General features: G+C 29.8%; 3 protein-coding genes across 4 annotated transcripts; 1 reads left to right on the top strand and 2 right to left on the bottom strand.

The window, feature by feature from the left end:
• The first annotated feature begins 719 nt into the window (after window positions 1–719).
• Window positions 720–4,155, top strand: LOC149878726 (uncharacterized). Its single transcript, XM_090071504.1, has 2 exons — window positions 720–1,624; window positions 2,672–4,155. Exon 2 carries the CDS (start codon window positions 2,843–2,845, stop codon window positions 4,034–4,036), a length of 1,194 nt encoding a protein of 397 aa, XP_089927630.1. The 5' UTR covers window positions 720–1,624; window positions 2,672–2,842; the 3' UTR covers window positions 4,037–4,155.
• Window positions 4,156–4,687: 532 nt separating this feature from the next.
• LOC149878727 (uncharacterized) lies at window positions 4,688–7,639 on the bottom strand. The gene has a single exon (XM_090071667.1). It carries the CDS (start codon window positions 7,476–7,478, stop codon window positions 4,752–4,754), a length of 2,727 nt encoding a protein of 908 aa, XP_089927793.1. The 5' UTR covers window positions 7,479–7,639; the 3' UTR covers window positions 4,688–4,751.
• Window positions 7,640–10,842: 3,203 nt separating this feature from the next.
• Window positions 10,843–13,704, bottom strand: LOC149878728 (uncharacterized). 2 transcript variants are annotated; one of them, XM_090072090.1, is made up of 7 exons: window positions 13,588–13,704; window positions 12,877–13,151; window positions 12,512–12,605; window positions 12,162–12,399; window positions 11,947–12,046; window positions 11,714–11,778; window positions 10,843–11,449 (listed from the first exon to the last, which is right to left on the bottom strand). In XM_090072090.1, the coding sequence occupies exons 3-4, from the start codon at window positions 12,589–12,591 to the stop codon at window positions 12,162–12,164; spliced, it is 318 nt and encodes a 105-aa protein (XP_089928216.1). In that variant the 5' UTR covers window positions 12,592–12,605; window positions 12,877–13,151; window positions 13,588–13,704; the 3' UTR covers window positions 10,843–11,449; window positions 11,714–11,778; window positions 11,947–12,046. The 2 variants fall into 2 exon arrangements, with proteins under 2 accessions (XP_089928216.1, XP_089928215.1); XM_090072089.1 differs by lacking the exon at window positions 13,588–13,704 and having other exon boundaries at window positions 12,877–13,283.
• Between the last annotated feature and the right edge of the window lie 327 nt (window positions 13,705–14,031).

The following is a 14,031-nucleotide window of genomic DNA, read 5'->3' on the forward strand; positions in this document are numbered from 1 at the left end:
GAAATAATCTTGTGCTGTTTGAAGATAAAATTATAAACGTTATTGGAAACCTACAAGGTTTATTGAGCAAATATAGTATTTGTAAATTGTAGCCATAAACTGAATGTTAAAAAATGACTTAAATTTATGGTCCTGCGAGAAAATATGCGAAAGGTTTTTTAACATACTCATCGTGTGGCAGCACTTTAAGTCAATATTACGTTTTTTAGTCAAGAATCTGCCACAGTTAATTAAAAATACAAAAAAATACAACAACAACAAAAAAATACATTTTTGGGCTGGCAGCTGTCCACTCATTGATCATCGTGACTTTCTAAAATTGGTGCTTTGGGTTTAGTTATCATTCTTACTATTGTTATTACAATTTTTGTAATTGCCACCATTATAAAATGAAATGGTTTCCTGTCTGTGAAAAAATTTCATTTATTTATTTTATCATTCTTTTTCTCTTCTACAGAATCTTTTTATTAAATTGGTTTTTTGCCAAACCCCCCCCCCCCTCATCCCTCCTCCAAATAAAAAAGCTCAATTTTACCAGAGGATTGTTTCCAAATGTTACTAAGAGAAAACAGTCGTAAACATTGCAAAACGTGTTTGATAACTTGAGATACAAATAGTTGCAAAAGAATCTATGTAAATGAATAAATATACTGCGAAAAAACATGTGACAATCCAGGTGTTTAACATGATATAAAAGAAAGAAAAAAATTTGCTCTAGCAGTTAACAAATATGGATGAATTTGTTGACACATGCTGAACCGGTTTGCAGCACAAAATGTGGAAATTGAGTGCGGCGCTTTAGGGAAAAGATTTACTACTTTTTTTTTTCTTTGTTACCTAAGTTCATTTTTTTTTTGCTTGGTTTTTTTTTGGAATAAACTTCTTCTTTCTAAATTTGTATTTTTTGTCTTAAACTTTATATTATAAGTTAAACATAAAATGGTTTGAAACCAAAAACAAGTTTTTTTCTAGGAACATTTGCATTTTAATGTAGATAATATTTAGTATATTTAATTATTTATGAAGCTTATGCCCACTATAGAAATATTGTTTAAGAAATGTTAATACTATTATATTTCCCAATCCTTTATACTAATTCCGAGAACAGTTCCTAATTCCTTTAATTATGATTTTTTTTTTCTTATTGTGTGAATAAATCGACTGCGAAAAATATCATTCCGCAACATCAATACACGGGTAGTTTAGAAACCCACCCACGTTCAGGACGTTCATGAATCAGACGATGTGTATGAAGTTGCGTACTAAGCGAAATAAAAGAAAAGACTTTTCTCAGAAGATTTAAATAGTAAAGAATGTTGCGCGATTGTACCTTGCAGTCTATGAAGCAAGAAATAGTTACACTCCTTTGGGGCTCTCGGAGCAGAAGCCAGCGAATTGAGGTTGTTATAAATATAATAGATTAAAGCCTAGGTACGCCAAGTAAATGAAAATTTTATATCCATGCACGACAACGACCAGAAGTATACAATATTGGTATGTAAAAATATTTAAATAGTACGATGGAGAATAATACACTACAAATGATGACATGGCCACCGACAAAAACCTGACACAGCGCCGGTTTAGGGTTTTTAGTCGTGAAAATTTTACTACACTTCGTCAGGTTAGAATTATTTTGTTCTTTCTCCCATTTTACACGTTGAAAGAAAGTTTTTGATTTTCTTCTATAAGTAAAAATTATTTAAAATTTTACTATTACTTTTTTAAGAAATAATAACTTATTTTTTAAATAATTTATATTTAAAGAAACTATTTAGAAAAAAAAATTTCAAAAAAAAAACATTTATTTTAAAAGTAATCATTACTTAGTAAAATTAACAGTTCATTTTCTCCCAACGTTTAAAATTGGAGATAGAACAAAATAATTCTAACCTGACGACTTGCAAACGAGTGAGGTTAATTTATATAAGAACAATTATAGTTGATATTGTTTGTAATTTAATTATATTTTTAAAGTTTTTAAATTACTTTTGATTTTTCTGTTAGCTTATTAACAGCTGTTAGAATTTTTGGTTTTTCGAGCATCAAAATACTGTTTTCAGCTCCTTATTAAATTCAATAATCCCTCTCATCGAGAATATCCCCTCCCTCCTCCGCCTTCAATTCCCTAAGCCAAAAAAAAAATCCTAGCATTACATTTATTTTAATCCTACGGATGCCAGATCCACAACATTCCGATAGCTTACTATTACATTCAGAACTCTAAAATATGGTATAGTTGTTGTTATTTAAAATTTTTATATTTTCAGTATTTTTAATTATTGTTGTTTATTATTTTTGTTATATTTTTTAAAATTAATGTGGTTATATTATAGTGTTGTTGTCGACTTCGACTAATACAACTAAAAGTTTAGTAGCCAAAAGTCGAAGTTAGTCGACTTTGAAAAATCGAATAGCAGATTTAATCGAATATCGGTTTCTTACTCATCGACTAAAAGTCGATTTAGTCGGGTTAGAATTATTCTACAACCCATTTTAAAAGTTGGGAGAAAATGAGTTGTTAATTTTAGTTAGTAATAATAACTTTTAAAATACGCATTATTTGATAAATTTTTTTCTAAATAATTTGGTTAAACATAAGTTATTTAAAGCATAAGTTATTTATTTTTTTTAAACTTTAGCTAAAACTTTAAACAATTTTTACTTTTAGAAAAAATCAAAAACTTTCTCCCAACGTTTAAACTTGGAGATAAAACAAAATAATTCCATAGTCATAAGAAATAGATAGTCTGGTCACTTGGGCCGTAATATCTGGATTTTTCTTATAATCATACGAAACACTTGAAATTTGTCGGGCGGCCAGGAACTGAGTGCACAAAAAATGGAAACGCAGAAAGAACTCTATGGTGAATTTGATAAAGAAGCATTATTTTTTTCTTTGGAGAATGATATTCTTTTTGAAGACGAAAATTTTGTTAAAGATTTAGATGCTTTGGTGTTGGAGTTATCTAGTGAACAAGTTGATTGCACATTTTCTTGCACAATTTGTTCTAAGAAGTGCATATCTCAAAGAGGACTTACAAGGCATACAAATTCAAAGCATCAAAGTATTCCTTTAGATTTAACGATACAAAGTCCTAAACCACCTATTCTTCTTGATGAATTTAAAAATCTGCTTGATAAAAGTATTACTACCTTAATCAACGATGAATGCTATCCTGATTTGTATAGAGATGAGTTAAGGATTAATCATGCAATAATTTTAGATACTTCACAACAAACTCTATCTCTATTAGAGACAGTAATAGCTGGTTTTAAAGCTGATGGTGATGCTGAAAGATTTTATCCTAAATTTTACAAAACTGTTAATCAAGGAATTTTATTTAGCAATCTGACTAAAAAATCGACTAGACTTCTTGGCTATGAACTATGCAATCATGTTTTAGCATTTCTTACAAACTCACTTTACAATACTTCTTTTTTAAATTTAAATGGTTTATCACCTGTTGAATTTTCTGATAGAGACAAAGAAATTATCTTTTATCTAAGTGGTTATGTATTTAGCACATTTTATTGCAGAATTCGCAGTTCTCGATTATGGCAGCAAAAGTTAAGCACAGACTGCCTTTCACTTCTTAATGCTGGTAAAACAGAACAATTATTTGAGAGTCCAGAAACATGCACTGAAGCTTATGATAAATTTGTGAATGCTAAAAATCGTGGTGGTTTGTGGAAAGTGTCTCCTCCAGTTTTAGAAATTTTTACAAAAGTTGAGTTTCTCTTTCGCCATCAAAGTAAAAGTTTTGTAAAAAAAATTGATTCAGAGTTAATTGTAGCTGAAACCTTAAAAAACAGTGGAGTTTTGGCTAACATATCTGAACTTCGTGGTCTTTGCACAAATCGAGTTTCCAAAGAACTGTCTTTAAACTTATTTTATCATCTGATTACACTTTATGTCAGAGTAAGATCTTTTTCGTATGCAAAAGAAAAACTAAGTATCCACAAAATCAAAGAGAATCAAACAAAGTCAAAATCCCTCCGCTCAAAAATGAAAAAAACATCAATTGGATTATAGAAGTTTAGTAGAATATTACACTTAAAAACGGTTATTTTCATAGCCACAAATCTCATGAAAGCATGCTTGGCATAGTAACTTTAGCAACTATTTGTCATTAAAAAGATTAGTTTTTAAAATTTTTGTTATTTGTTTATAGAAATAAAAGCTAGGTAAGAGACCCTCCCTTATCTAAAAGAAAACAAAGAATAGTTAAAAATGAAGTCCAAAATTAACTATGCACACTAGTTTTATATTTATAATAAACAACTAATAACTCATAGATCAAAAACAACTCAAAGATCAATTCTACCCCTAATATATATATATATATATATATATATATATATATATATATATATATATATATATATATATATATATATATATATATATATATGCATACATCAACTAATCTTAACTTAGATCTGCCTGTGAAATCACTAGTTTTTTTGGGGGAAGTGGATACCTGTGGAGGTTTTATAAAAAGAATAATAGGTGCCTGTTTATATTGTAACAAAAGTAAATGTAAGGAAATGTCTACAAAATTAACTGAAATTTAGTTTATTACAAATATAAAAAAAATTCTAATGTAACTAATCAATATTTTATGCCATTTAACATTTTTAATAAGATTTGTGGCTATGAAAATAGCCGTTTTTATGTATGTTCTTTTTCTTTGTTTTCAGCAGTACAAGGAGACATAAGGGAAATTTTTATTGAATCACTTGAAAAGTCAACTTTTCATATTAATACATTTTTCAGAGTTGGTCCATTTTCTGCGTGGTATACGTGTTGTACTCTCCCTTGATATTTTGTTTGATTCATTGACATTTTGACAGTTACCTGCAATTGGGTGAAATATAAGTTGATTTCGAATGGTATTATCATTGAAACCAAAATCAAACAAGGAAGGATTATCTTTTCTTCTACCAATTGACCGTTGTTGTCCAAAGTAATTTTCTAAAGGATCCTGACAAAACCTTTCAGTTAATACATAACTTACATTGTTGTTAATTAAAAATTTGACAAGTTCAATAACAGAATTAACTGTGATTTTTAAACCTTCATGAGTTTGCCAAGTAATAAACATATTACTTCTCTCACTTTTTGAAAAATTTCCAGATCTTGATTCAATAGAAAAAAGCCAATCAGAAAGATACTTTAAAAATGTTTCTCTAAGCCATGTAAATCGAACATCATTTGTGTCAGAAAATGGTTTCAAAAAAGAGTTGCATTTTAATATACAATCATTTGTATTCCGAACATTTAAGCAATCAAAAAAATCATTAAAATATTTGCAAAATTGTGCTGTCCCAGCTGTATCTGATGGTGCATAGATTTTTAATGCAGTACTACATGAATCACTTAAAACTTGTGCAGCTAAACGAACATTCATAGCTGAAAATGGAGTTATTTTAATGTGCTCAACAGTTAGCTTTGGACATGCATGTAGTTGACATTTTAAATCTTCATAAAATAAATCAGAAATATGGGACCATAAAATATGTTGACCCTGATTCCACATATAACGATTGCTTTTACCAGCTCCAGAATGGTAAAGGTTGTTCCTTGCTGTTTTAATTAAATGAGGAACATCAGAAATAAAATATATAAATCTTTTATCATCATCATCAGCAAATAGATTATCAGTGCGGTAAGTCACATCAACATTACCATTAATATCTTCTTCTTCAGTCAGATTAAAATGCATTTTAAAAAATTTTCTATTCGATGATGCTCCATCACAAGTAACAGCAACTACTTTTAAACCAACAGAGATTTCTAAAATTCCTACAGCTTTCCAAAATAGAGAAAATAATTGCACTGATGTAATATTTGTAGTAGCAAAATTTGCAAAACTGTATTTAAAAGGATTTACAATACTTCTAATTAAAAAAACTAAAACATGAGAAGCAAGCTTATCAGCTTGTTGTAACGTTGCAAAATTAACACTAGGATCACCCAAATCAACATAACCAATTAATTCTCCAGAATGTTTGTCCCAAACAAGATTTTCTTGAATTTTCATTTCATCAAGAACTAGGACTATAAATTTCTCTTGAACTGAAAAATTAATGACTTTATCTTTTAATTCTTCTATTATGTTTTTATTGAATCCCAACTTGGGCTTTACATAGTTTTTATAGTCACGCAATCGCCTACGACTTGGTAAAATTAAAAAACCAGAATGAGTTTTCTCATTTAACCTTATTGCTTCATAAGCAGCTGGTGATTTTGCAGCTAATCCCAAACAGTAACGTATTATTGCTGGATGATAACGAATCCCTTGCTTTGAGCATTTTAAATATTTTTGCTGCTCCTCCCAAAACAGGTTCATAAATGGAGAAATCTGACTTTTATCAGCTTCTGCCATTATTTGAACTAAATCACTTTCAATATTTTTACTAATAGCTAGTGATGAATTTTCAATCTCTTGCTTCATCAAAGCTAATTCTTTTTTTAATTCTTTATTTTCTAGACGAACACTCTGTAATGTAAGCTTCAGACGATCTGGAGATGTAAATGTAATTGGTGCATTTAATTTAGCAGGGATACTAGAAGTAGCTAATCTTTTTTTCAAACATTTAATTTCACTTTTTTCAATACTTTTACATTGTGAACAGCATAACATCCACTCAATCAGCATAATACATGACTGAGATCGAAAATACTCTGTCTGGTTTAAGGGAAACTCACTCCTAGATGAAAATAAATCAAATTTTTTTGAAATACAATGTTTAATATAAAGATTTGATTTTAATGCAAAGACATCAGTTATTCCAGAACAAAGGTTAAAAGAAGTAACAATAGATAAAAGATTAGATGCTGAAATATGTCGCATAGATCTTCTGTATTTTGTATATATTAAATGATCATCTGGAATGAGCCAAGAATATACACGAATGGTGAAAGCAAGACTATCATCAACATATATTTCATATCGAGGACATGTGTGGATTGTATCATAAAGTTTAAACTCTGCCACAACAGGACTCACACTCATGGTCCAGTCACTAATTTTTAACTTGCTAATACGATTTAAGAACTCTTCAAATGATTTATATATAGGCTTAAAGGCAGTAATATTATTTGAAGTCGTTAAAGCATCTTTTTTAGCAATGATGGCAGAGGCAGATTTTCTTTGTATAGGAATTGATGGTGTGAAAGATTTTTTTGGTAAGCACAGAGTCGGCAATGATCCAGGTTTTAATGTCTTTTTTTTATCATTATAAAGTATCATTTCTGGAAGATAATGCTTTTCACAAATAAACAGACGCTTATTTTCTATTTGAGTCTTCAAACTTAAATCTTCATAACGATCTTTGAGAATAATGGCAATCAGACTTTCCCTCCAAGACGTATTAAAACTGTCGTTAGAAGCAGGAACTTTAAATATTGAGACTCCCTTATGCCTCCTAGAAGTACTGCATCCATAAATAGAACAATTAGCACCAGGCATTCAAAATATTGGATGAAAAAGATGTAATTTAAACAAGCAGTTCGTAGATAAACAATCGATGAAAACAAATTTTGTGCACTCTGAAGCGGACTGGACACGAAAAAAATGCGAACAAAGAGTTGATCAAAGGAATACCGCAAGTGGCCAGACTATCTATTTCTTATGACTATGATAATTCTAACCGCTCGATAATATATCATTTTGAAAGAACTTTAAATTATTATTACAACGGTGAAAACCTAATAAAAAACGAATCTATAATAAGTTATGAAAATTTAAGTAACAAAATTTAATTACAAGGATCGCTTAAGAAAACTGCGACCAACATAAAAAAAATTTCACGTTCAACTAACGGTTGTTCTGTAATGGATCTCTATTGTTTATTTGCGCAGTATTTTACTTTGGTTAAATTTGCATTCAAAATAACGACTTTAATACAAAATGTTTTTATAATTTTAAGAATATTTTAGTATTTTAATTAATCTATCATGATGGATAAAATAATAAAAGATTTTTGATAATGAATTAAAAGTTAAAAGAAAACGTTGTAACTTAACATGATATATGTATATGCGTATACAAGCGTAATAATAAACTCCGTTTAGCTGTAATATACTCTATGTAATTGTAAAATTATACCTTATTATTACGCTTATAATATGTTAACATGAATTGAATACTGCTTATATATTAAAAAAGGCGTATTCCATGACTGTACATTATTACATACTGCGCATATTGTGTGTATATTAAATGGCCAGCTTTTTAGAAAGTCAAAAACAAACTTAAAGAGATTTATAGTTTCTTGAATTATACCTATTTTTCACGATGCTGTTTTCGGATAGTACTTTGATAAAAAAAATTTCCTTATCATAAAATTAGACCTTATCATACAATTAGAGGAGATATTTAATGTTAATTAGTAAGAGATTTCTCTTAGTGATTCTCGGAGATACTAAGAGATTTCTCTTAATAAGTTCCAGCATGTGATTTCTCTTAGTAAGTTTCGGTATGTTCCAATTCTGTATCGGTATCAAAGAATGAGTACTGTAAAAAATGACCGATTCATTGACCACACGATACTTTCAGTCCCGAGACTTTGATGCTTAGCTGTATCACATAAACTTAACTCTTACCTTATTGTATGTAGTACCACTTTATTAATATGTTTCACTTATTGTAACCAGTTACATACTTTTTAAAACAAAAAGTTATGTAATGTGTTATGGCACTCAGTTAGGGATGCGAAAAAGATAAGAAGTTTTATAAATCTATCTCCCCAAATAAATTTTGTCCGGCCCAATCTGCCCCCACCTCGCTAAGCTTCCGTTCTTTGTTAATTAAAGAAATCGTTGATAATATTTGGATATTATCAACGATTCGTTTAACTGCCTTTACACATTTTAAACGATTGGTATAATTCCCACTGGACTATTTAATATATAAAACCCAAAGTTTGTATATGTGTTGTATGTAGGTGTGTTCTTAAGCCCACAGTTTTCATCCGACCCCTCATTTTACCAGGGGAAAGTCATAAACTATTTTTCTTCTCAGAACTTTAACCCTAAGGAGTTCCTTATTTACTAGGGTCACCCTGTTTTACTACACAGGGTACCCCAAGGAGGCAAAACCATATTTATGACTTTTCTTTAGGAGTTCTCGTGTAAATGCACTTAGAAGCCGGGCTGCTAAATTTTAAATGAGAGACGAAACGAGAGAGAACATTTAAGAGATATTTTATTCTGTTTTTATAGTAGAAACAAAATGTTGAATAGCAATTTTCATAAAAGTAAAGTCTGGAATTATTTTGTAAAAAAAACAATGACTCTACAATAACCACGTGTAAGTATGAAGATAAATTAACAAACAAAATTTGCAACAAAAAATTTGCTAAAATACAATAGAAATACCAACTCAATGGCAAAACCATTTGTATAGTAACCATCTTGTTAATATTAAAGAGTCTAAACTTCCAAGTACAACAACTGGTCATCTACCAGAGCTGCATTTGCAAACTCTCACTCGTATTGTTAAGTACACAAAAATATAAAGGTTTAGAGGAATCTATGTGTAACTTTGTTCTTCAAACAGGCCATCCGCTGTCAGTTGTTGATAATAAAGCATTTTATCAAAATGCGAGCTTCGTTTGATAACAAATAAAAATTGCTGACGAGAAAAAAAATTTTCATAAGAAATTTTGCCGCTTAAATTTGAATCACGTAAAGTAAAGGATTTGAAACGAAGCTGAATTTTGCCATCTTACAACTGATGGATGGACATCACAAGCCTCGCATTCATACACCAGCGCCACTATACATTATGTTAATCAAAATTTTTTTTGAACTCGATTCACATTGCATTAAAGCTTACCCCAAACGCTGGTATGAACCTATATTAAAAGGAACAAATCAAATTAATTCTAAATGAATGGAAAATAAATAAAAAACACTTTCAACAAGTAGCGACACTGCTGCGAATATCAAACATTGTCAAGAAGATCTAATGAACAAATTGTATATACCTTGTTTTTGTCATATATCAAATTTAAATATTAAAGATGTTCTTATAAAGTACGAGCTATCAACTGAAGAACATCAATGTGTCTTCATAATTTTAAAGAAGTGTAGAAAACTAATTGACTTATTATAAATATGCAATGAGCTTTTTGCTCAGCAAGTTGTGTTGTGTTAAATAATATGAAAACTGACAAAACTTGTAGCTACAAATTTTATGCTTACAATATTCTTTACGCACGTTCTTATAAAAAAAAATCCTATTTAGGAAAATTAAAATGTAAAATTTATTATTAATTTCCCATCAATAATATGGAGTTGATAATAGTTATAAAAAAAAAGATCATAAAGAAAAGCGTTTAAGATAGGCTTAAAAAAAAAAGGTGAAAAGAGATGCAATAAGCAGACCTCTTTCAGATACCTTTAAAAATTCGACTTAGCGTCTCACGTTTTAGAAGTCTACGTGTAAACGTTTTAAGCACCAGAAAAAAACCTCTTAAAGATCCCTTTTCGACATCATTGTAAAAGTCAATGTAAAAAAACGAGTTGGGTTGATATTAGTCAAAAAAGTCAACGTAGGGGGTTTGCCTGAAGTCAAGCACCTCTGTGTGTAGCTGGTATAACTTTCAACAAAACGAACTTAAAGTTTTTTTGCTAATCATCGTTTGAAAGTTCAAACTACAGATAAAAAAGTCTCGGCTGAAAAAGTTAAAATAGTTTTACTTTAAACAAAAAACATAAATAAAAATTTAAGATGCATTGAAATAGTGACCCTAAGCCCTACACACGTGCAAAATATGGATATTTTTGTCTTTCCAGTCCTGTTGGAAGCAACCAAAGGAATGCCCATAAAAAAGAAAACTATATATTTTTTTTGATAACAAATATTATAAGGAACTACAAAAACCAGTGTGTTTTCGTTTTGTTTCTTCTTCTTTTTTTTTTTTCATCGCTGTTTCTCATCGTTAAAAGAGCCAAACGAGTATGACACGTTAAGAACAATAAGCAGCTTTGGAAATGTATGAAATAATAAAAATAAAAAAATGAAAGTTACAACGATTTTGTTAATGCCGCTTGATTCGATCAAAAAAAACTCCAGTCGGATATATGTTCCATCAAACCGTTTGTACTTTACCATTGTCCAGGGCGGAGCAAACTCTTCTTGCTCTATGTAACATAGACAAAAAGATGATGATGGCAAAAATCTGAAGCGTGTAGATCTTTTTTTATCCTCTTCTTATAGTCCATCTGAGCAGCAGCATATGCTTTGTGTTAAAAAGAAGAGGAAGACAAAAAAAGTTAGAAGGCAAGCAAGTTTAGCTTTCTAGATAAAGGGCAACCGTTGGTATCATTTATGTCATCTTCCATGAAGATATGGCGTTTTTGCTTTATGGATTTTAATTTTAGGATTTCAATGCTAGTGTTTCCCAGAAGAAGAGCGTCAGTGTCACTGTAATACTTAAAAAAAAGATTAAGAAAGTTTGCACACTCATGATGACACCTTCAACTTTCAGAAGTTTTGCATTAACATTTTATTTACTCTTCGGTATATTTTATTTATCACACATTTGACACTACGTTTGCGTTTACACCAAACAAAATTGTAATTTGACGTCATAATCAACGAGATTTACATTTGACGCTACGTTTGCGTTCAAACCAAACAAAATTGTAATTTGACGTCATAATCAACGAGATTTACATACTGTAAATAATGTTTACCTGTATAGAAGATTCCCTTTTCACCTTCACATGGATATTTATACAGTCTAACAGTCAGAGAAATCCTGAGCAACAAATATAAAAGAAGTAGTTGCTGAGTCATGAACAAAAACTCTCAATATTATTGCTGCTATGATAAAAATATGAAGAAAATTCGCACAAAGTTACTTATAGTGTTACAAGAGAAATCTAAAAGTCATCTTTTGAACCAAAAGAGATGTTTTTTTACTTACAACGTTAAAATTAAATTTATGCCTTTCAGCTAGTTCATCCAAACAAAGCCTTTCTGTTATTTTCTGCTTCCCTGAAGCACCCTCTTTTTTGCTTGCAAATCTAAAAGTTACTTTTACTTTCAACTTTGAGCTGCAACAAACAAAACTGATTTTTATTTCTTTTTTATATTTATAGAGGTAAAACAATAAAAAAAAAAAAAAAAAAAAAAAATCACCTAAAGGAAACAACTTGTTAAATTGTAATACCACGATTCCATTTCTTCATTGAAGATGACGTAAATGATATTTATGGTCGCCCTTAATCTCGAAGCTAAACTTGCTTGCCTTCTATTTTTTCTTGTCTTCTTCTTCTTTTTAACACAAAGCATATTGCACTGCTCAGATGGAGTAGAAGAAGAAGAGGTAAGAAAAAGATCTTCACGCTTCAGTATTTTGCCATCATCATCCTTTTGTCTATATTACATAGCAAAAAATAATTATTACATAGAGAAAAAAATGTTTGTTAATAAACGTCAATGCAGCCAAAAAATGCTCTGCCCCCTGGACTATGGTACAAATGTGTTACCTTTCCTTCCTAGCACTCTCCATAGGACATTGATCTATTTTACCGTTGTTTCTACCACGCAATATTCTTTTGAAGATCATGATAACACCTAAAACTATCAGACGTTTTTGCATTAACATTTGTTGCTTGTAGATTGAAAAAATTTTTTCAAATTGTTCGAACAGACAAAAGAATTTCTCAAGTAAAAAAAATTTTTCGTTTTTTCTTTACCGTATCTGCAAACATATTACGCTAAAATCTAAATGCCTTGAAAGCATTTCGTATTAAACTATAACTCGTTTCATTTTCTTTATTATTTTTTTCTTTTTTTATGAATGTAGATGAAATTAAAAAAAAAAAGATTAAACCATTCGAGAAAGACTTACTTCTTGATTAATGATTATTTGCACAACCGCTCTTTCACCTTTTGCTCGACTTGCAGAACTACACGGAAGATCACAATATCTTCGCTTAAATTGCATTTATCATAAATTGCACGTGATGTTTGCGTTTACTTCAAATAAAATTATGATTTGACGTCATATTCAATTTAGGACATTTACATACCGTAAATGATATTTATTTGTATAGAAGATTCCATTTTCACCTTCACATAAATATTTTGATGATCGCTATTTATAGTCTAACTACCATAGAAATCCTGAGCGACAAATGTAAAAGAAGTATTTCCTGAGTTAAAAACAAAACTTTTCATTCTTCTTACTGCTACAAAATCGATTTTTGTTACTTTAAGTTTAAAGAGGTAAAGCAAGTAATCCAAACAAAAAAAAAAAAAAAACAATCACCAAAAAAAAAACTTCTTAAGTTCGCCAGGTTAGAATTATTTTGTTCTATTTCCAAGTTTAAACGTTGGGAGAAAGTTTTTGATTTTTTTCATAAAGTAAAAATTATTTAAAATTTTAGCTTTAATGCTTAAAGAAGTAATAACTTACTTTACGTAATTTATGTTTAAACAAATTATTTAGAAAAAAATTTCAAAAATATAGCGTATTTTAAAAGTAATCATTACTTACTAAAATTAATAACTCATTTTCTCCCAACTTTTAAAATAGGAGATAGAACAAAATAATTCTAACCTCGCAAGTTGTAAAGCCAACATTCCATTTCTTCATTGAAGATGACGTACACGATGTCTATGGTCGTCCTTAATCTAGAAGCTAAACTTGCTTGCTTTCTAACTTTTCTTGTCTTCCTCTTCTTTTTAACACAAAGCTTATGCTGCTGCTCAGATGGACTAGAAGAAGAAGAGGCAAGAAAGAGATTTGCACGCTTCAGATTTTTCCCATCATCATCTTTTTGTCTATATTACATAGAGAAAAAAGAGTTTGTTAACAAATGGCGATGCAGCCAAAAATGCTCTGCCCTGGACTATGGTTCAAAATGTGTTACCTTTCGTAACAATCTCTATTGCGCATTGATCATGTATTTTTCGATTACCAATTCATTTTTTGAACATCTATTATAAATGTTGCATGTCAGTTGAGCTATTAAAACAAACATTACGAAAACGTTTACATTCA

Source organism: Hydra viridissima, unplaced genomic scaffold (assembly GCF_058129835.1).
Source record: "Hydra viridissima isolate aposymbiotic clone 2 unplaced genomic scaffold, HvirCarnegie_v1 scaffold_14, whole genome shotgun sequence".
NCBI classification, from domain to species: Eukaryota; Metazoa; Cnidaria; class Hydrozoa; order Anthoathecata; family Hydridae; genus Hydra; species Hydra viridissima.